We start from the raw sequence: 22,835 nt of genomic DNA, 5'->3' as shown, positions 1-22,835 counted from the left end.
TGGGGTATGCTTGTTTCCTTTGTTTTGTTTTACTATAGATCTAAATTGTGTCATATTTGCACAAGACATTAACATACATGCTTTGTTTAAATAGGATCCGGCATTTAACTTCCTAAAAGGCAATATTTGCTAGTTGTATTATGCAGATGTCCTAAGAGCCTCAAATGGCTGCTAAAGAGAACCACTTGGGAAGAGTGAGAGGGTAGTTTTACAATCAGAGATCATTTGCCAACAAATTCTGCACTTTTTAGTCATAAGAACATACACTGAAAAGTACGAATCTTGTCATAGACTTAGGAACTCCAGTTCCATTGGAAAATGGAACACGTATGTTTAAAGTGATTTTGACAAATACAGTAAAAGTGTTCACACAAACTTGGCAGTTAAGTTTGGAAGAGCTTGGTTTCCTCCCATTTGGGCAACAACTTATCTAGTTTAGGAAACTGAGACCTTACAGGAATTAAACTAACAAGTTTTCTCCCATTCTGTAGCACCAAGAAAGTATGTAAAAAACAAAGCAGCAGAGAACTCCAAGAGTAGGACGACAGCTATCTGTAGTCAGACGCGACACATGAGGGCTACAAAGGGTCACGTCCCCCTGCTCCTCCCCACCCCCCAATTTGCAGCTTGGCTTGTACTGAGCATGCTTACACAGACTGTGCATGTTCAATAACACTGCTGAAGCTGGTTGCCATCACTCTAACCCCTCTCTACAACCCCCCCACCCCCATGGGCAGGCACAGGTTGTCCTGCCTATAGTGCAAGATTTTTTGGTATGGGTATTTCTGATATTACACCATGCAATTTTTACTTTTTGATTGAATGTATTAACTAATAATACTTCTAACATTATATAATTTTGGGTGAGAAGACAGCTTTAAAAAGATCTGTGCAAAAGTTTCAGAAAACCGGTTACTCGCCTTCTCGTAACTGTTCTTCGAGATGTGTTGTTCATGTTCATTCTAATCAGGTATGTGCGCGCGTGCATGCACAGCAGCTGGAAGATTATTTCCCCTAGCAGTATCTGTCGGGTTGGTCCAGGCACCCCCTGGAGTGGTGCCATCATGGCGCTCAATATAAGGCTCTAGCGACCCTCCACCCCCTCAGTTCCTTCTTGCTGTCTACTCTGACAGAGGGGTGGAGAGTGGGTATTGGCATAGACATGAACACCACATCTCGAAGAACAACAGTTACGAGAAAGTAGCCGTTTTTCCTTCTTCAAGTGCTTGTTCATGTCAATTCCAATTCTTGGAGGGGAGGGGAGAGATAGCTCAGTGGTTTGAGCATTGGCCTGCTAAACCCAGAGTTGTGAGTTCAATTATTGAGGGGGCCACTTAGGGATCTGGGGCAAAATCAGTACTTGGTCCTGCTAGTGAAGGAAGGGGGCTGGACTCTATGACTTTTCAGGGTCCCTTCCAGCTCTATGAGATAGATATATCTCCATATATTATATTAACTGTTGGCATTTCCAGTTGCATCACATGGTGAACAGGTCCATCTGGGGAAAGTCCCAACGTTTGAATATGGAGTTTGTGACATCTGGGCATAGGGACCACATGTGCCCATGAAAAGACATGCTGAGACTGTCCACCAACTTGTTCTGTACTCCTGGGGTCCAATGCTTGCAGGTGTATCGAACGAGCTACACAAAAGTCCCACAGCGTGGTCACGGTCACAACAAGAGCAAAGGGAAGTTCCAGCTAACTGTCACTGGCAGTAAGAAGGAACTGAGGGGGTGGCAGGTTGGTAAGGTCCTATATTGAGTGCCATGATGGTGTCACACCAGGGGGTGCCCAGACCGACCCAACCGATACTGTTAGGGGAAAATTTTTCCAGCTGCCATGCACTCACACGTGCACACCCAATTGGAATTGACATGAACAAGCACTCGAAGAAGAACCTATTGTTACACTTTCATTTATAAGTGGCTCTGTTCTTAAATGTATCAAGGCAAAATATTACAGATGATATTTCCACAGCTAAATATGTAAACACAGTTAATATAATCAAAACAAATCACAGATACTGCCTGATAGCAAAATGATCCTGTTCTGGATACACTGAACAGCAAAATCCAGTCTTGAAAATTTAGTATATTTTACGTTACATTTTAAAACCTTCTTGAACAGTGTTGAAAATTATAAACCTAGTAGAATTTAAGTGAACTTGAGTGTGTGTGTGTGTGTAAACACATTACTACTTATATAAGTTTTTAAAGGTTTTTTTTTAAATGATTTTTCTCCAGCATAATTATACAAAATATATTTACATTTTTCAGAAAAGCCAAAAGAGTATATTTTATGTTTTAATCTCCAGTAGTTGGCAGTTTTAAAAAAAGTTAATCGAAATGAACATTCATTTAATTTTTTCCACTGAACCAAACTGGATTTTTTTTTTTTAAACTAAGTTGTAGTTTTACTAAAATTACACACTTCATTTACATTTTCATTACACAAATTATCTCTCTATAAAAAATAAAGGAACTCTTTCTTGTATTAGAAATATCCTTCAATTGAATTCTCTTAACCTGCAATAATAAGGAAGCATGGGTTTGTCTACACAGGCTGTGGAGTGAAATGCACTAGGGAAATTTTAGTGCGCACCAGCAGTGTATATACAGACCAATTAGTGTGCAACACGCTGGTATGCTTTAGAAATCCTACCCTACAGTGCACACTGCTGCACCATGTGTGTAAACAAGCCCTTAGTAATCTTACAGACATACAAATTATATACATTTCTACTATAAAAACCTGAACATTAGGGACAGCATGTTAATGTGTCAAAGGTATTTATTAATTTTAGTCTTCTTCCTCTTCTTGATGTCTACGTTGAAAATTCAGTGTTGTTTGTCCTCTTTCAGGGTCTTGCATTCGGAGGATCCGAATAAGGCCACTTGTGGGTAGGGAACTAGAAACAAAACACACAATTTAAATAATGGCCCTTGTGAATGAGTTAATGTTTCTGCCAATTTGACTATCCATTACCTGTTTGCCTTATGTGACAGCAATTTTTCTTTGATATGAACCAGCAAAATGGAGTGAAATTCTGGCCCTACTGAAGTGAATAGCCAAGTTTCCACAGATTTCAATATGTCCAGAACGGTAACCCATGGCCTTTACCTTGAGCTATGAACTCTGTATTTTATGCAACAAATACCATTTTTATTCCAGCCCCAAAATTTTAAAATCTAGACTGTATAAATTATACAATTGGAGTTTTAAACTAAAAGCACAAACTCCAAGAAAAATAAAATTAGTGCTCAAACAGCCCTGAAAGTTTACATTTACCTTAGATCCTGATGCTGCAAACACGCACTCACACAACTCAACCTAAGTGCAGTTATGCACATATGTGTATGCAGCATCCAGGCTTTAAATTGTGGGCTAGAGGCTGTTCCAACAAAATAGTTTAACTGTACTTTTTTTGTACTTTTGTTTCCATTATATTAGTGTTCTTCCATATTAAAACTGCAATTAAATGCATATACTTTAACAAAATATGAAATCAGACTTCATAATACTTCACTTAAATGTATGAAACCATTTACCATTTACTTACTCTATCCCAATATAACACGGTCCTTGGGAGACAAAAAATCTCACCACGTTGTAGGTGAGACCGCATTATATGGAACTTGATTTGGACCCCCCGTTCCTTGTTCCCTGACCACCCCTTGCAGAGACTGCTATCCCTAATCACCCCCAGGACCGTACCCCCTACCCAACCCCCCTGCTCCCTGACTGCTCCGACCCCTATCCACACCCCTCACCCCGACAGGCACTCACCAGCAGCCCAGCCTGCTCCACTCCACCACCTCCCAGACGCAGCGCTCCGCTTCCCACCACTGGTGAGAGTGGGGAGGTTGAGGAAAGAATGTCCCCCCGTACTCATCTGAGGCGGGAAGCGGAGCACTGCCGCTGGGAGCTAGCGGAGTAGAGCGAGCTGGGGCAGGGCTGCTCTGCTTCCCTCTGTGAGTGAGCGTGGGGAGGTTGGGGAAAGGACGCCCCCCCCAGACTCATCTGTGGTGGGAAGCGGAGCGACATGGACCCAGCCCCGCTTCGCTTTTCTTCCCTGACCCCAGCCGTGTCACTGAGGAGGGTTGGGGAAAGGTCCGCTTTTCGCTGCAGGTGAGTGCAGGAATGCCCGTGGCTGGGAACTGGTGGAGTGGAGCAGGCTGGGGCCGGGCTGCTCCGCTTCCCACTGCCGATGAGTGCGGGGAGGTTGGGGAAAGGACGCCCTCCGCACTCACCTGCAGCAGCGGGAAGCGGAGCAACATGGCCCCAGCCCGTTCCACTCTGCCACTTCCCAGCCACGGCGCTCCGCTTCCCGCCGCCGGTGAGTGCGGGGAGGTTGGGGAAAGGATGCCCCCCGCACTAACCTGCAGCGGCAGGAAGCAGAGCGATGCAGCCCCAGCCTTTTCCACTCTGCCACCTTCCAGCTGCGTTGCACCACTTCCCGCTGCCAGTGAGTGTGGGGGGGATCCCTTCCCCCAAGCCTCCTTCCTCGAGCGACACAGCTGGGGCCGGGGCGAGGGAAGCAAAGCGGGCTGCTCCTGGTCCCCCGCTAATGCCCTGGGCCACTCTAGAACTGCAGGGCCCCCAAAATTGCCCCCCCCACAGCTCCTGCCTCCTAGACCCTGGGGTAGGGGAGCCCCTGACTGCCCGAGGCCCTCTGCCCCTTATCCAAACCCTCGGCCCCGGCCCGGCCCCCTTAACACGCTGCTCAGAGCACCGCGTCAGAGTTTTATGGGTTGTATGCGAACCCGTGTTATATCGGGTTGCGTTATATATCGAGGTAGAGGTGTACCTAGAATAATACAATCAAATGGTGAATTTCTAACTAAATATAGCTTCATAAATTATTCAGAAAGGTATTTACTTTTTTTTAAATATTATGACAGAATATAATTCTATTCTGCTCCTAAATTAATATCAAGACATTTATAAAACAAATTTCAGCGTAAAGGCTTTAATTCCATCATATCTTCTGGTGACTTCTTGAGAGTTCACATTCCATATTCAAAAAAAGTTATTAGCATTAATGCCCTTATTAATGCTAACTTTGACTTTTTATGATGTGATTTTATTTATTCTAAATATTGATTATGCAAGGAAAAAAAGAGTCCCCTGTATTTATTGAAAAAAACCACAAACCAACCAAACCTTCCCTGGTATGTCAGCATTTTTCTTATAGCTACCTAGTTTGATTAGGTTAAGTTTGTGATCTCATTTTAGATATACACTACCGTATTTCCTATTCCAGGGTTATAACATTACCAGGTTGACTTTACACTAAATTATCTTGAGCTGGGTTTGTGGGGACTTTAATTGTGCTCTTAAATCCTAAATGCCTTTTAAAAAACAAAACAAAACAAAACAAAAAACCTAAATGCTTGATAGAATAGTTATGATACATCTACAGCAAATTTGCTCTTTGTTCCACCTCAGGCACATTCTTGTGATAAACACATTCCCTGTTTTTTCTAAGCTATGTAACATTTATTTCTGCTCACGTTATTCAGAGCGACAGACACTAAGACTGGCATCATTTGTATTTCGTATCATATCTATTCTCCATTTCCTGAAGTAGGATTTTTTTTTTTTTAAATAACCATGTCCAGTATATATTTAATCATTAGTTTTCCAGTTACCCAAGTATCCTATCCCCATCTTCAGGGACATATTGTACCTCACCTCACATAGCTGCATAGATTATGGGGAGATGGTTCAAGCATTATTCCACACCTGTCTCTTGGGTCTTTGCAAAAGGGCCAGGCACAAAACCAGGTCCTCATGGTTCATGAACATAAGGAGCAGACATCTTTATTGGCACCAGTGTGGCTAGTAAGCACCAAATGAGGAGGGGCTTATAATCAATCTACCCTCCTGATTGATCTGACTGAAGCCAGGAGGGTGCTCTAACAGAAAACTCAAAAGGGACTTTTAGTTGTTTAATGAGAATCAACCTCAAACCTACAGGCTCTCAGAGGTGGAGATACAACAGCCACTCTTTCCTAAAAAATTTTACATAAGGATGCATGGAAGCAGATCAGTGAAAAGCAAACCTGTCGACTCACTTAGACATAACAGCATTTCTGAGACAGCATAGCACAAAAATAATCAGTAATTCCTGGCTATCAAACTATATAGTACTCCGGGGGGGCATTCTGCACAACAATATTAAAAATTCTGCGCACAATATTTTAAAATTCTGCAAATTGTATTTGTCAAGATAAAACTACATGATCACACCAGTTTCAATTATTTTGGTAATTTATTTCAAAATACTGTCAGCAAGTATGTCTATAACAATACAGACACACACAAAATTTCCCCCAGGAGTAGTGAGTTAATGAAACCCCTATGACAACCCAGTTCCTATTTCTCTGGCCCATCTCCCCTCAGAGCCCAGTCGGAGGGCCGGACACCCACAACTCTTCCCCCCCCAGAGCCCAGCCACAGGCCCCCTCGGGCCCAGATACCCACACTCCCTTACCCTCCTGGAGCCCAGCTGTGCCCCCCCCCTTATCCTCATCCCCAGAGCTCAGCCCTGCCCCCCCCTTGCCCAGATATCCTCAGTTCCTCTCCCCTAGAGCCCAGCCACGGCCCCCCCGCCTTGCCCAGACACCCCTCTCCCTCCCGCAGAGCCTAGGGATCCAGATGGAGAAACAGCCTGATGCTCAGTGCCAGGCTTACACATCCTGTGTGATGCCCTCTCCTTCCCTCAGAGCTAGCTGGGAACTGCAGCTGCCATGACCCCTCTAGCTCCCTCCCCTCGGCAGTATCTTCTATGTGCGAGTTGGCCTCTGCCGGGTCCAGCAGCTGAGAGGAGATATGATTGCTCTCTTTAAATATATCAGAGGGATAAATACCAGGGAGGGAGAGGAATTATTTCAGCTCAGTACTAATGTGGACACGAGAACAAATGGATATAAATTGGCTTTGGATGTGGATACCTAGGCATATATACTGTGAAAAACGTCTATTGCCTTCTTTCTTACATATCTATTTAACATTTCTAGTGCACTTTTTGAGCTAGGAAGTTTAAGGAAAAATGATTACCTCATGCTCTGTGGGGTGAGCAAAATAAATTGTCGATGACGTTGAGAATCTGCCATCTTGAGCATCATGTCCATTGCAATTCTTCTATTAACCATGTCCTAAGAACAGAGGATTGACCAGTTATTGGTGTTTATAATATATGTTTATTGTCTTGCATTACTGTACAGAGAAACTATTAATATAACCACCTGCAAAAACTAAATTAAGTTTGGAGATATTTTGCTAACACAATTATCTAATTAACTAAAACACGTACATTGAAATTCCATAAAAAAAAATCTACATTAAGAGAATATTAAGGTTACAGTCAAACACTAAAATTTAGGAAGTGTACAGAGGCTGTGCACATGTCATTAGCACTATCCCTTTGCATATGTGTACTATGATACAGCCTTCAACTACACACTAACCTACTATATCTTAATACATCAGACCTTTTTCTACTACTTTGGATACATGCATAGCACCTTATGCTATCATGCACCACTCCGCATACACTTAAGAGTGCTTGGTAGTCACTTATATACAACATGAACACTGAACAAAGCACAGACTCCTACAAAGACCTGCCTTCTTGCTGTCAATTACACAAATGGACGATACAAAGTTGCAGAAAAATGTGCATGTATATTGTATTTGAAAACCAGAATATGACCATGAAATTAAAGACTGTATTGTAATGCACATGCACAGTGGTGGTACCACCTATTGCTGTCCTGATCACTTCACAGTGCAACCTTAAAGTTCTCTCAAAGTTTCTCACTGGAATTTTCTAGATTTGTTTGTTTGTTTTTAGGACTCTCAAGAGTCCAAAGACAGACTCTGGCATAATTAACAATGTTCAAAGAAGAGCTGAATTATATCACAAAACCCCCAAATCAGGTAGGAAGGTGGCATTTATGTTTGAGGTTCATACACTGCAGAGTATCTGTATCCTCCCTGTCCAGATTTATGATATAACCAACGCATACAATGCATCTATCATGCAAGGTCCTGAAGCCATAAATGCCCATCCTCAACATAATCCATGATCATATCCTGGTCAGAGAGGTCATCAGCTATGACAGAGGAAATATGAAAGGCAACCACTTGGTTCTCCACTGACAAGTTGAACACGCACTACAAAGTGGACTGCCTGATCTCCACAGAGGCATTCTTTGATAGGAAGGTGCTGTACAGGGTTTTCCTATATAAATTCTTTATAAATCAAATTAGAAGATATGAGTTTGTATTGGTATTTTGATACTAATTCATCAGTGTTTCAATAGCTTTGGAAGAACTCTGATGTATAAGCATGGAGAGGGATGTAAACCTACCCCGTGTTTCCAAGAAGCAACACTGAGCTAAACTGCTTGTTCTAACAGTGAAGGCAAAACTGTACACTGATGAAGTGAGGGCATGAGCTAGGACCAGAGTTTTCTTAGCAGATCTCTGAGGAAACTCAGTGATGTTATGCAGACAGACAGTTATGGACTGGGGAAAATGTTAAGATCCAGAAGAGCAAGTTATGTGGAAGTTATATTTCTGAGTTATCTCACAAATTCAACTTATATTTTAAAGTAGTCAGACTTATTTACACAGACAAGCGCCATATTTCTGGTTACCAACTTAGAAAACCAGAGAGTAAAGTTAATGTATTCTCTAATTAGCATTCTAGAGGAAAAATGTTAGTAGGTTCTACCATAGTCTTTCAACTTTCCAATGATCTCCACTTAATTACTTTGGTAGTTTATACAGCAAAACTGGAAGATGTAGTTTAAATTTATACTTACCATGAAGACATCAAATTCATCCAAGCATCTGAAAGGAGATTCAGCAATGGACCACAGAGAAAGAATGAAACAAACGGTTGAGAAAGAACGTTCACCTCCTGATAGAGATCTCATGTCATTTAGAGCAGCCTTGTTTATATCTCCAGGCTGGACCTTGAATTAAGTTAAGACATTCATTTCATTAGTAGATCATGATGGATACTTGCATAAGAAGCACAACTGTAATCTTTTCATACAAGATTTAAGTTTACAAATATTAAACATTAACATGAAAATGAAAATATATATATTTAGCAACACAGTAAGTTTGTATATTTCAGTGTATATGTATCTGAAACTAAAATAGTTCAATCATACACAATTTTGTAAGGGTTAGTTGCAAGTCAACTGTCCCACTGCTTTGCCCAAATAAAAATGGAACAGGTTTAATTTAAATCAATAACTCAGCCTATGATGTCTTTAATTCTTTATTTTTATAAGTGTTAAACTCATCACCTAGTGTAGTTATGTTTCTGTCAAACACCAATGATGCTAGAACTGCAGCTAACTATATCACTACTGGTGTTTTAACAAGGGATAGCCCCTCTGTATGAATACATGAAATAGGGTAAACAGTTCTTTGTTCCTTGGATTACAGTGACACCTTGTGGTATCTATATTTTTTTTATTCTGAAGTGCTTGAAAAAAATAAAAAAGTTGTTTTAATTAAAGATATTGTAACAAAATACACTGGTAAACATACAATGTGTTTGCTGGTAAAATTTTTAAACAAAGTGTATTTCATAATTTGTTTCTTCCCTTTTAACCTTTCAAGACAAATAGAGGTACTGAATCACTCTACACAATATGTCAACAGGACAGAAATCAAACCAAGAGGAACCCAAGAGAGGGACTTGATGCATCTAAGCAGCAGAAATAATGAACTGCCTTTCATACAACATAGTGTTGTATGTTGCAAGAATCTGAAATGCTATGCAAGTTTTGTACCTTACCACATATTTCTCCTATCTAGAGAAAAACATTTATATTCTTTTTTAAAAAAAATGTATATTTGGTCTTCAACTGTTAAAAGGTCTGAAAAATTGTGCAAGTCTAGTCAGAGAAACTAACCACACTAAGGTGGGATAACATCAAATGACAAATTACTAATTGCAAATATCAGGTGGAATTTACTGGACACTACCGTAATAGACCATGATTTCTCTTGTTTTCATTTTCCTAATCATGGTTTGAAAAGTTAGAATGCAAGTCTGAAACAATGCTGACCAATTATACATTTACTACATCTTCACATTTTAAATTTACATTTAGGTATCTATTCCTGTAAGAAGCTCATCTTGTTTTTTTCTGCACCTGCATCCTCTTACAGGATAATCAATTCACACTAACTGTAAATGTCAGAAGATTATACTATATGACTTCAGATGGAGAACAGAAAATAGTAAAGTAAGTTGACAGAAACCAGATACTTTGTTTTCATGCAAAAACCTGCATTAGTAAATGCCAAGTAACTGAAATACAAAAAGGTACCCAAACAGAATTTTTTAAGGGTTAAAAATTCCACCAAAGTTTATCATCAAACATAACTTTTGGTAAGGTATTAATAAAGAAAATACAAAGTGACTTACTGTTATTGAAAGTGCTTCATTCTTGTGGTCAAAACTCATTTTTCCAGAGTAAGATCGCTGACATAATAAGAAGTCAAAATAGAACTTGCATCGTAAAGTAAGGCACCTTTTCGGATAAATTATGCAAATAAACACCAAATCAGTGATCTTTAAAAATAATATACATAAAAAGGTGAACAGATTTAGAGTCAAAGATCCCACAACAAAAATGAATGAGTGGAATCTTAATCAACATTAAATTACTGTTTCATTTTAATAATATAATACATACAACAATACCTTTGTTCTATGTGTTAATGTTGCATATATAACATACCTAACAGAACCACAAAAGCAAGGAAATTAATCAAACCATTTAAAAGTACATACTCCTCTACCCAGACACACATACATCTCATTACTAAAACACTCAACAATTTAATTTTACTTTAGTATGGATAGGAGCCATCTATCACCAACTTCCCAGACTTACACCCCCACTACTATCTATTCTTCACAGTTCTGGGGGAAAAAAAACACATTCACTCAATGTTTGGAGAAGGGTTTGTTGGAATGTTAGCACTTCTATTGCGGCACAGTTGAAGTTGTAATGCTTTGTGTGGTAAGGCGGTTATTTTAGTTGTGAAGTGTGGATAGAAGAGTAGAAAGTACGAACTGTTAGAGGCTTTAACTTTTCCTTGCTTGCTTTAGTGGTTTTGCATTGGATGTAAAATCTACAACCTTAACTCTCACACACCATAGTGTTTTTGTGTATTAATTTTCCACTTTTTTAGATTAAGAAAGGCTCTCCAATGCAGCAATGGCTACTTTTATTAACAACAATATCTGCTCCTGAGCCAGAAAGGCACTCTAATGAAGAGCCTAGTATTTGTCAAAGTTACTGTTGCTTTGTCATAGATCCTGTTTTCTGTGAAACTCTCCTGTTGGTTCAGGAGAGGAACTCTGAAGCCAGCTGAACAGTTTAGCAAAGAACAGGATCTTTGAGATTGGTAGTGGTTGCTTTCATGAAGCCCAGGGGCTCCTGTGCTGGCTGAATGATTTCACAAAGAACAAGATCCTTGATGCAGTATCAACTGCTTCATCAAAGAGGCTGCAGCAATTTTATGGAGCTCCTAGTTTTCAATAAACTAACAGCTATTGCACAGAGGATCCTGGTCATCGTGAAAACTGTTCAGCCATAAGTGGGTCAGAAGAGGTCCTTTCTTTGAGAAACCAGCAGCTACGTGAGAATTATAAATCTTCATGTCCCCTGGCTAACTGTTGTGCAGAAGGATTCAATTATGACAAAGACCACTAATTTTTTTTGTTGCTGTTAATTTACAAAATATTTTAACAACCGCAGAGAGCCCAACAAACCCAAAAATGTACATTTTTTGACTTTCTGTAATTTGTCATTTTGAAGCAGAAGATTGAGAATGTGAATTTATTTTGGGGACAAAATTAACTGATTTTCTTGAAAATCTTCAGAAAATGCAAGCTTTAGTCAGAAATTATATACTAAAAATTAGGACAGATGCACTGTCTTTGAGGTTGAACTCCCATTTTAAGAGCACAACAGAATGAAGTCTTAGCTGTGATGTCTCAATGGCTCGATCATAACATATATTAGAAAAGTTAGATCCACTTCCTTAGACCCCACAAAACACACCAAGTAGGTAATTTACTGCACAGCATCTTAAGCTATTTTTTTAAAAGCAATAAATTAAACTTTAGTTATATATTGCAGCTAACTTGTTACTCTACAGCAGGGGTCGGCAACCTATGGCACGCGTGCCAAAGACAGCATGCGAGCCAATTATTAATGGCACTCTGGAGCCTGTCCGGACTCCAGCGTGCCATTAAAAATCCTGCCCAGGCCGAGCCGCTCTCCTCTGCCCTCCACTCTGCCCGTGGGGGCAGGGAGCAGAAGCGTAGCCGTGCGCACGGGGTGGGCAAATGGCCCCACTCTCCCAGCACGGCAAGCCGCGGGGTCCACGCTCCCGGGCCGGAGTGCCAGGCCGAGCGCAGCAAGCTGCTGGCCCCCTCCCCCGCCTTCTCCCCTCCTTTGGAGCCCTGCCACCACGCGCAGAGCTTTGGGGGTTGGGGCTGCATGCTCCCGAGGGCAGCGTTTGGCTCCACAAGGAGGCAGAAACGCTCCTCCCTCCCCTGGAGCCATGCCGCCCTGCGCGCTCCCGCGGGGCAGCATTTGGCTCCGCAGGGAGGCAGACACGTTCCCTGCTCACCCAGAGCTCTGCCGCCGCCGCGCGCAGCGCTCTGAGGGGCGGAGCTGTGCTCTCCCGCGGGGCAGCGTGTCTGGCTCTGTGTGGAGCCTCAAGGTAAAGGGCCCAGGGCTGGGGGGGTTGGATAAGGGGTGGAGGCAGTCAGGGGACAGGGAGCAGAGTGGGTTGGATGCGGAGGTGGGATCGGGAGGGGTGGCTGGGGCGGGGGGTCTCTGGAGGGGGCAGTCAGGGAGCAGGGCGGGTTGGATGGGACATGGGAGTCCTGGGGTTTGTGAGGGGATAGGAGGTGGATAGGGGTCAGGGCAGTCAGGGGACCGGGAGTAAGGAAGGTCCTGGGAGGGGCAGTTAGGGTGGGGGGGTCTCTGGAGGGGGTGGTCCAGGGACAAGGAGCTGGGGGGGTTGTATGAGTTGGGAGTTCTGGGGGTCCTGTCAGGAGGCAGGGATGTGGAGAGTTGTTGGGGCAAGCGAGGAGGGGGGGGGGTTGGATGGGTCGGGAGTTCTGGGGGTCCTGTCAAGAGGCGGGGAGCGGTTGGATGGGGCCTGGGAGTCCTGGGGGTCTGTTTGGAGATGGGGGTGTGGATAGGGTCGGGGCAGTCCGGGGACAGGGAGGCTTAGATAGGGGGTGGGGTCCTGGTGGGCAGTTGGGGGCAGTCAGGGGACAAGGAGCAGTGGGGTTGGGAGTTCTTAGGGGGGCAGTCACCCAGCTCTCTCCCCTGAGCCCTGACCCCCGCCCCCAACACACACACACACACCATGTCCTCTGCCCTGAGCCCCGCACACTCCCCAGGCCCCTGCCCTGAGCCCTGTACCTCCCTCATACACACCCAGCTCTCTGCTTGACTCCTTCACCCTCCCCACAACCCTAGCCCTGACTCTGGCACCCCCACCCATACCTAACCCGCCCCCTCTGCCCTGACATCTCCAGCCCCCAGCTCTGACTCCAGCCCGCCCTCAGCCCTCTGGGTCCTGGCTGCCGGCCCTGCACAGCCCGCTGCTGGTCTGGGGTTCTGGCTGATGGACCCTTGCCGGCCGGTATCCCAGCCACAGGCCTCGCTCAGCCCGCTGCCGGCCCAGGTGAACAGAACCCCAGACCAGCAGCGGGCTGAGCGGGCCAGCGGCGTAAGATCAACATTTTAATTTAATTTTAAATGATGTGTCTTAAACATTTTGAAAACCTTGTTTATTTTACAATACAACACTAGTTTAGTTATATAATATATAGACTTATAGAGACCTTCTAAAAAACATTAAAATGTATTACCGGCACGCGAAACCTTAAATTAGAGTGAATAAATGAAGACTCGGCACACCGCTTCTGAAAGGTTGCCGACCCCTGCTCTACAGCCAATACCCAAAAGCCACTGGAAAGGTAGAAAGGGGAAGGATCTACAGCTTTTTTGTTAAATATATTATCTCCCCGCTCTACAAAAGCTCCACACCATAATTACTTCAAGAAAGAACAGTTATTTACCAGTAAGTGTGGTTCTTTGAGATGTGTTGTTCACATGAATTCCATTCTTGGTGTGCATGCACCCCACATGCAGAATACCAGATTCTTTCAGCCAGCAGAGTCTGGTGGGGCCGCACCTGCATACTAAATGCTCTCACCCCAGGGAATAAAGGACAGTGCAGACCCATCTGTCCCTTAGTTCCCTCACAATACAGAATTCCAGAGAAGTAGGTCTTCATAGAAGCAGGGAAGGAGCGCAGGTTCTGGAATCTATGTGGACAACACATCTTGAAGAAACACAGGAAGTGTACAGAAGTAAGTGTAAGTTGAATATAGAAATTTCTTCTGAGTGGCCCTGGGAAATGCCTAAATTTTCCCAATCGATAGAATTTTATGACAAATATTTTTAATCTGCCCCATCACAGGTATTTAAACCACTAGCCCTACAATGAAGATCACACTCACCTTCTGAATTGTTGATACATTTTGTATCTCTGTGTCATTATTTGATCCAGCAATTTAATAAACTTCTTCAAATTCTTCACTTTACCTTCTGCATCCTGATATTTGTCCTTTGCTTCAATAAGCTGCCTGTTTTATCAGCAAAAAGATTTTCATAAATATTTAGTTAAACTCAAAAGATGCTGTTAGGACGCAAGCAAATTCTTGATGTTTAATTTAAAACCAGGCTGACAACCAAAACTCTCTTTTCAGAAAACAAAAAACACACATATGCTCACAATCACTCTAAAACTAACATTGTGTGGGCACATAAGCTGAATTTTCACAGGGAAAGGGAAAAGTCACTGTTAAAAGAAAGATTATTGTTTGTTGGGGAAGAAAAGGAATGGTAAATTTCTTAGTTGATACAGTAAAAGCTTTTTTTAACCATCATGCTGGGAGAACGGGAGTGCCGGTAAATTAAAAATGCCAGTTAATTCAGAGGGAGGGGTTGGGGGATGGCAGGGGCTGTGGGGCATGCTCTGGGAGGAAATTTTGGTTGGGGAGGGGGGGTCTTGAGGTGCTGTATGTGGGGGGGCTCATCTCCAGCAGCTCTTCTTCCCTGCTGCTCCTGGTGGAGGTGTGGCCAGGCACCTCTGCAAGCAGGCACGCTGACCCCATCTGCAGGCACTGCCCCCCGCAGCTCCCATTGGCTCGGTTCCCAGCCTTTTGGCTGGGACGGGAGCCATGGAGTCAGCGCTTGGGGAGGGGGAACAGAGGCAGCGTGCTTGCAGAGCCACCTGGCTGTGCCTCTCCAGTAATAGCAGGGATGGGGAGCCACCTGAGGTGAGCACCCTCCCGCCATCCGGCACCCAAACCCCTCCCACGCCCCAGCCCCCTGCCTGCCCTGCACCAACCGCACTATAAACCAGACTTTCAGTGCAGATCAGAAATGTCGGTTTATAGAGCTTGCCAGTTGGTAAAGTGCCAGATAAAAGAACTTTTACTGTACTTTCTTTTCTGCTAACAGTGTCTCACACAATTCTGATATGTATGGGCTATTTCCCTTTCTTCTACTTCCCTTCCATTCTGATATATATGGTCTATTCCCCTCCTGTCTTCTGTTTCCAGTACAAAGCTGTAGCATATCTTATGCTAGACAGGCCCCCTTCTCTGGTTTGCCGCCAGATGAGTCGTTTCAAAGTAAAAATTCAGAATGTGATTAGTAACAATAACTTCAGTGCCAGCCAATTAATTGTGTATGGCAGGCTACAGTTTACAAAGGTAACTATCAAAATAAAATGTTGTCCCTTGGCTATTAAGACATCCAAGGACGGTAGAATTGTGGGAAATATTGCTAGCAGAAAGGAATGATCAGGTAAGAAATTTATCATTCTGCAGCCCCGTGTCTCCCACAATTCTGATATACAGAGGAAGTAGCCAGCAGTGAACAGAAGTAGGGATGGATGGCGAAAAAAAATGGGACAGGGAACAGCATTGTTGATTGCTTAAACGGCAATACTATTAGTGGACCACCACCTGCAGCACCTTCTCACCACAGGAGGTCTCTGCTGAGGACAGAAAGTCCACTTTATAGTGCCTAAAAGGGATTAGCCTGAGACTATGTTGCTGTCCTGCAGATCTCTGTGGTGGAAGCACAACTCTTTTGGCCCATGAGGTTGCCACAGATCTTGTGGAATGTGCCTTGATTCCATCTGGAATAGGAGCCCCTCTCATGCCATATATGCCTCTAAAATACAGAGCTTGATCCATCTAACCAGGGATAGTTTGGAAACTCCGAGCCCTTGGCACTTCAGATGAAAGACAAACAAGGAACCCAACCTTCTTGTTCATTCTGTGCCCTTGACATAGATCTTTAGTGCTCTTCGATCATCTATTGCACGCCACAGCTTTATACCCTGGTGCTGTGGCTTTGGACCGAATGAAATAAGGATGATCTCCTGTGAGGCATGGAAAGATGAATTCACCTTAGGCAAGAACAATTCTGGAATTCTTACCACCACTTGGTCATTGTGGAACCCATAGTGGGGCTCCTGCTTGGATAAGCTACCAGTTCAGAAACTTGTCTAGCAGACATCATGGCCACCACAAAACAGGTTCTGAGGGACAGATAGAAGGCAGATATTTATGTCAGTGGTTCAAAAGGGTGAAATAGTATGCTACTTATGGCCGACACCTGAAGTACTCTGGTGCTGGGCTGAGGTCCCTTCTCTTCAAGAATGTCCTGAACAACAGGAGTACTAGGATCCTTGGTATTCTTGATAACATGCAACCTAATCCAGATGGAGGAGTAAGCCTTTAATGTGGAAGCTCTTCTGGAGGAGAGCAGAGTTCTGATCACTTTGAATGACAGACCAACACTTCCCTCTAATACCCAGACTATCAGTTTTATAGATGGTCTGGGTATGTTTGGAAGAATGGGCTTTGGTGAAGGATGTCTGTGTTCTCACTAATAGCTGCAATGGTGGTCCCAATTTCAATTCTATCAGATTGGAGAAACATGGTCTCTTTTGCTGTTGCGAAGTTGGCATTGTCACCTTTGTACCTTCTCATTTTATCTCCTGGATCACCTTTCCTAGATGTGGAAAGGGCAAGAATGAATATAGCAGGCCTTGTGGCCACATCTATGTGAAAGAGCATCTGTCCCCATGGACACTGGATCTGTTTCCCTGGTGAAGTATTCTTCTGGTGAAGAACCCTGCTTTGGGTTCTTGTGATTGGTAAACAGGTTAACTGAAGCGAGGCCAAACGTCTGCAAAATCAGAATGAAGACTTTCTGATTTAGGCACCATTCTAAGTTGATGACTGTCTGCTGAGCCAGTCCATCTTTTGGTTCAGTTCTCCTTTTACGTGTATCACTCTTACAGCAGGAAGGGTCCTATATGCCCATTCCAATACTGATATTTTTTGTAAAGTTGAACTCCTTTCTCTCCCTGGTTGCTGAGATAGGCCATACAAGTTTGTACTGTCCAATTGGATCAGAATATGGTCGCCTTCTAGACAGCTCTGGAACATTAGCAGAGCTAGATTGACTCTTGGGTTCCTTACTCAGGAGTCTGAGGCATCTTGTGCTGTTCTGTGGCTCAGATGTGTGCGCCCCATCCTATCAGGCTGGCATTGGTTGAGAGTTCCTGTGGGTCTAGAAGGCATATGAGAAGACCCCTGTGGAAATTCCCTGGGATTGCCCATCATCTTACAGAATCCAGTACCTAGTTTAGGACCTGATCCTGCATGTGTTCCAGATAATGCTTCCATACTTTCAGTACAAAGGCCTGGAGACCCCTGATAAAGAGACCCTGTCCATGGGGTGATCTCTATACATAATATCAAGAGACCCAATATTTGGAGACAATGTGTTATGGTTGGCCTTATACACTTGACCAGTATAGATACCACATACTAGATCTCCTGGAATACATCCAGTGATGGGTAGACCTTTGCTGCAGAAGTGTGCATTTCCACTTCTAACTGAATTATCTTTGTTGGGGGGGAAATCAACATTTTTACTGGTGTTTATCACAAAGCCATGCACTTGGAGAAGATCCAGAGTCCAAACTGTGGCACTATGTTCTGCAGCTTGGGTCGGAGCTCTGATCAAGATGTTATCCAAGAAGGGATACAGATGAGTGCTCTGAAACCTGAGTCTGGCGGTTACAACTGCAAGCATCTTGGTAAATACTGTGAGGGCTGATGAGAGACCAACTAGAAGAGTTTGGTACTCGTAGTAAGCCATACCATATGCAACTTTCTACAGTCTGCGGTGGCATGAGCATATGGGAATGTGGAGATCTCCATCTTCTAGGCCCACAGAAGTGAGAAAGTCCCACTGGGACAGGGATGCTACTGTTGAAGCTAGGGTCTCCATCTGGAAACTCATTTTCTTCATCTATTTGTTGAGCCACTGAGGTCCAACATGGCTCTGACTCCTCCTACCCCAGTGCACTCTGGACAATGAAGAAAATAGACTAGAAACCTGAGAACCTTGCTCCTGAAGGAACTCCTACTACTCCTACATTCGGGGGATGCAAAATTTCATTCAACACCAGTTTATATTAGATGGGGCTGCTGGGGATTGGGTGAAGGGATGGGGTGAGGCCTTTAGTACAAGAGACTTATCTGTAACTCACTACCCCCTTCACCCACTTGCCTGTGGTTGATATGTACCATTCTTCTGAGAAATAGGATCTAGGCAGACACGCGTTTGTTCCTTGTCATAGTGGGGTCTTACAGGCAGTGGGACTTCCTTTGGATTTTCCACCCAAGCCCTGGTTCCAGGGTTTTCCCGATATGCCTGTTGTCTTTCCTCTGGTACTTTTGTGAGGATGGATGAAAGGAGCATGTCGGATTGTTTTGCATAAGAGTGTGGGAAACTGACATGCAAGTCTCAAGGATGAGGCTCGTTCTTATCTGCTGGGAGGCAATAACAGAATAATAAATTAAAGGGTTGGCCAGGATGTTAAATAGCCAATGAAGTTACAGCTGTGCTTGTTTGTACCTTATTAACCAATTAGCAATTGCTTGATTGCTTGCTTTAAGTGTATAAAGATGTATGCTGGAGAGAAATAAAAGGACTCTGCTTTTAATCATATTGATGGTCGAGCTCTGTCCACGCACGCCTGCGCTGCAACAAATGGTGACCCCGACGTGATTCGTATCGAATGAAAGTGTCGGTGGCCTGACCCAGGCGGAGAAGCCCAGAGGCGAACGGCCAGGAGCCTGAGCCCAGAGGCGGGGAGTGCTTATCCGACGTGACTCGTATCGAGTGATGATAGTGTCGGGAGCCTGAGCCCAGAGGCGAACGGCCAGGAGCCTGAGCCCAGAGGCGGGCGGCTGGGAGCCGCGGCGGGGAGTGCTTGGGAAGCCCCCGGACTCCGACGTGATTCGTATCGAATGATGATAGTGTCGGGAGCCTGAGCCCAGAGGCGAACGGCCAGGAGCCTGAGCCCAGAGGCGGGCAGCTGGGAGCCGCGGCGGGGAGTGCTTGGGAAGCCCCCGGACTCCGACGTGATTCGTATCGAATGATGATAGTGTCGGGAGCCTGAGCCCAGAGGCGAGTGGCTGGGAGCCTGAGCCCAGAGGCGGGGAGGAGCTGCGGCGGGGAGTGCCGGAGAAGCCCGCGAGCGTCCGAAAAGAGAGACGCACCTGAGCCCTGAGGAGAGCGGCTATAAGCCGCGGAGGAGAGGGGCGGCTACAAGTCGCGGAGATAAGCGGCGGCTACAAGCCGCGGAGGAGAAGGGCGGCTATAAGCCGCGGTGGATAAGGGCAGAGCAGCTAACGTGAGTACCGCTGTATCAGCTGAAGAAAAGATAACACAGAAGCCTTTGTTGTACATTATGAACCGACAAAGGGAAAAGATCTTCCCTGCTGCACTGATTCACTTATTAAGAAGAGAGGGGGAGTTGTGGAGGCTCCTCCTGACCGGCCTTCGGGCACAGGACGAGGAGGTGCTCCGCTGGAAGCGAGCCCTGGACGGGAAGACGTTGGAGTGCACGGCGCAGGCAGAGGCTTGTGCCGGGGCCCCGGAGGTCGTTCGGACCTACAGAAGCCCGGAGAAGGCATCCCACGCTGGCTGGTTTGAGCCTGGGACAGTGCTGGGAAAATCATTATGCTTCTCCGGTATGAGCAGCAATAGCTGACACAGGATTTACAGATTAAAAGAAGCCAAGCAGGGAAGGAAAAGGAACAGCATGAGTTAACAAGGCAAGAAAGCTCATTCCTTTTTTTTTGGCCCAGCCAAGGACATTGCTTGCAACTAAGACTTGGCGAAGGGCCAAGAGAAAGGGGGGGGGCTTGACTGTGCTCAGGCCGCTGGAATAGCTGTAAAACTCGGCCTGGCATTACCGGAATGTGTTAGATTTTTTTTTCTTATGGGTAAAGAAACGCTACAAAAAAGACTGACTGCTTGGACCCATGATTTTTACTGCAGAAAGACCCCTCCACATCAGAAGAATTTTTCTACTGATGATTGGCCTATGTAATTTTTTAGTCCTATTGTGCTTCTGAACAGCATGGCAAAAGGACAAGGTAATGTGCTGGTTGAATCTCTCCCTTGTCCACGGACAAATTTATTGTGCCTTTGAATTTTTTTAAAAGAAGCAAAATTATTACAGGGTGATGTACTTATCATCTTTTCCCTGTAGAATGCTAAATTACATTTGTTTTGGGAAAGAAGAAAAAAAACACTTATGTTGTTGATGTTGCCAAAGTCCAGAAATTCCTGATTAAAAAGATATTGAGAACTGACCCTGGTGAAGAAATAAAGAATTACACACTGGCAGGACGAAATTTGTGGGACTTATGTTTGGAACTGTGGTATTAATTGAATTTCGGGGTTTATTCTACAGGCTGCGCCCTGTGTTTTGGATAAATCCTTCAGTATGTATAGCCCACCCTAATTGGATTGTAAATGATATGTTCTTATTTTATTGAGGCTGAGAAAGCATTGCCATGGGAGCTAGTATGTTTGAATTTTTGAATGGCCAGCTGATGGCCATTCGGAGTGATTTTGAGCACCAGGATAGCCCACTGCCCTTACAGATATATTAGGAGTACCATTTGATCTGGAGTTGTAAAAATATATTTAGACACTGTTTAAGTAAAAGTGTAAATATTTGCAGTGCCCCTCCCCAGCATGTAAACCGGTTGAGTTGGGGGGTGAGGGCTTTTACATACCGAACCCTGCCGGGTTCATGGGGAGGATGATTGTGGAATTAATTGCCCCAGCTTTCTAGAGTTTAATTGTTTGTTATTTTTTAAGTTTGAGAAAACTCAGCCAAAAGGTTTGTTGAGTATTCTCAAAGGGGGGAATTGTGGATTGTTTAGGCATAAATTTAGGTAATTTGGGAGAATGGCTTTGAATTTATGTGACCCTAAGAATTTTTATGTAAAGTGCCTTTGTTAGTCTATTTAGACTTTTTGTTAATTTTGTGTTATGTGCTGATTATTGGCCGTTGTAGATTGCTTGATATTAGATGTGGCCTATATTATAATAGACAGCGTATTTGGAAAGGAAAACAGGATCGGGCCCAAGCGGACAGGCAACAGATAAGGCTTGGAAAGCTGGCTGAAAAACTCTTGAGGGCGTAGCGAGACTAAAAGTTTAACTCTATGGTTGCCAGAGGGAATAAAGGTTGAATTTTGTAAAAATGCTTAGAGAAAAGTTTTTGGTGTTTTGAAATGTTTGCAAATAAATTTAGGCAAGAAATTAGTTTGCAATTGTTTGGCCATGAATATTTTGTTGCATTAGTTGAAGATTGTATATTGTGCTATGTAATTGTAATTGTATTAGGCTAAGGGCATATAAGTGGTGATGGTTTTTTTTTTTTTTTTTAGTGTTTAAAATTAGAAGCTAATAGTAAGAAATTTTAAGCTGTGATTAGCTTTGAATTTTAGGAGTAAGCTAGGAAGCAATTGTATTAATGTAAATGATTTATTTGATGAAGTAATTTTTTTTTGTTTTGCCTGCTAGCTATATAGGGTTTTGGTATATTTTAAGTATTGATTAATTGCCCAGTAGGGGTAGTTTTGTTTTGTTTTTTAGATATTAAAGAAAATTGGTGTTAGCTGTATAGCATTTAATGTACCATGTAATTATTTATAGAGTTTAAATTTATGTTTCATGTTTTATGTTTGTTTGTGATATGTGTTTCTGGCCAGAAAGAATTGTGATGTTGTTAAAATGTTTATGTGGTTTATGTTGTGTTTTTCCTGCTAGGCCCCCCCCCCCCCCCTCAGTGTCAGTTTGATCACCTGACACATGGGGGATGGATTGGTAATAGAAATTTGTCACGATTTGGTGTGCAATAGAGATTGGGGGAACCCTGCAGAATTTATACCATTTAAGTGTTTGATTTTGTGTATTTATGTTTGTTTTGTTTGATGTTGTTGGTGTTGTATGTTATGAATTGCATGGTTATGGATAAGCCTTATAGATTGAGGAAGTATTATTTGGCTTTTAGTTTTGTTTTGTTTAATTGGTTATTGTTATTTTTTTATGTGTTTTTGGAATAGAGGGGAGAATTTCCCTATGCTGCCTTGGTGGAAAATTACAGCTGCGTGATTACGAGAACAGAGGGATGAGATAATGTTGTTATGAGAAAGTAGGGAACTGCCAGAGCGAGGCAAAGGCCAGGTGGCCTAATTGGATCAGATATGGTGCATGGGAAATGGGAAGACAGTAAGCAAGGTGGATTCCGGCGAAGTGGGTCCGGCCTTGGCTGATTTTGGCGCAGAGTGCCATA

At 43.6% G+C, this 22,835-nt stretch overlaps 1 protein-coding gene across 3 annotated transcripts in view; it reads right to left on the bottom strand.

Moving 5' to 3' along the window:
* Positions 1–2,292: 2,292 nt before the first annotated feature.
* SMC6 (structural maintenance of chromosomes 6) overlaps positions 2,293–22,835 on the bottom strand; it is a 92,942-nt gene continuing 72,399 nt past the window's right edge. For all 3 annotated transcript variants that reach the window (XM_045010213.1, XM_045010214.1, XM_045010212.1), the window contains exons 23-27: positions 14,599–14,724; positions 10,465–10,570; positions 8,837–8,989; positions 7,065–7,162; positions 2,293–2,910 (exon numbers count right to left, since the gene is read on the bottom strand). In XM_045010213.1, the coding sequence (XP_044866148.1) occupies positions 2,802–2,910; positions 7,065–7,162; positions 8,837–8,989; positions 10,465–10,570; positions 14,599–14,724 (592 nt within the window). In that variant the 3' untranslated portion in view covers positions 2,293–2,801. The remainder of the gene's footprint in view (positions 2,911–7,064; positions 7,163–8,836; positions 8,990–10,464; positions 10,571–14,598; positions 14,725–22,835) is intronic.

The sequence above is a fragment of the Mauremys mutica genome, chromosome 3 (genome assembly GCF_020497125.1).
Source record: "Mauremys mutica isolate MM-2020 ecotype Southern chromosome 3, ASM2049712v1, whole genome shotgun sequence".
Classification (NCBI taxonomy): domain Eukaryota; kingdom Metazoa; phylum Chordata; order Testudines; family Geoemydidae; genus Mauremys; species Mauremys mutica.
Note: the sequence above shows the minus strand (reverse complement) of the source record. Positions and strands in the feature narration are given on the sequence as shown.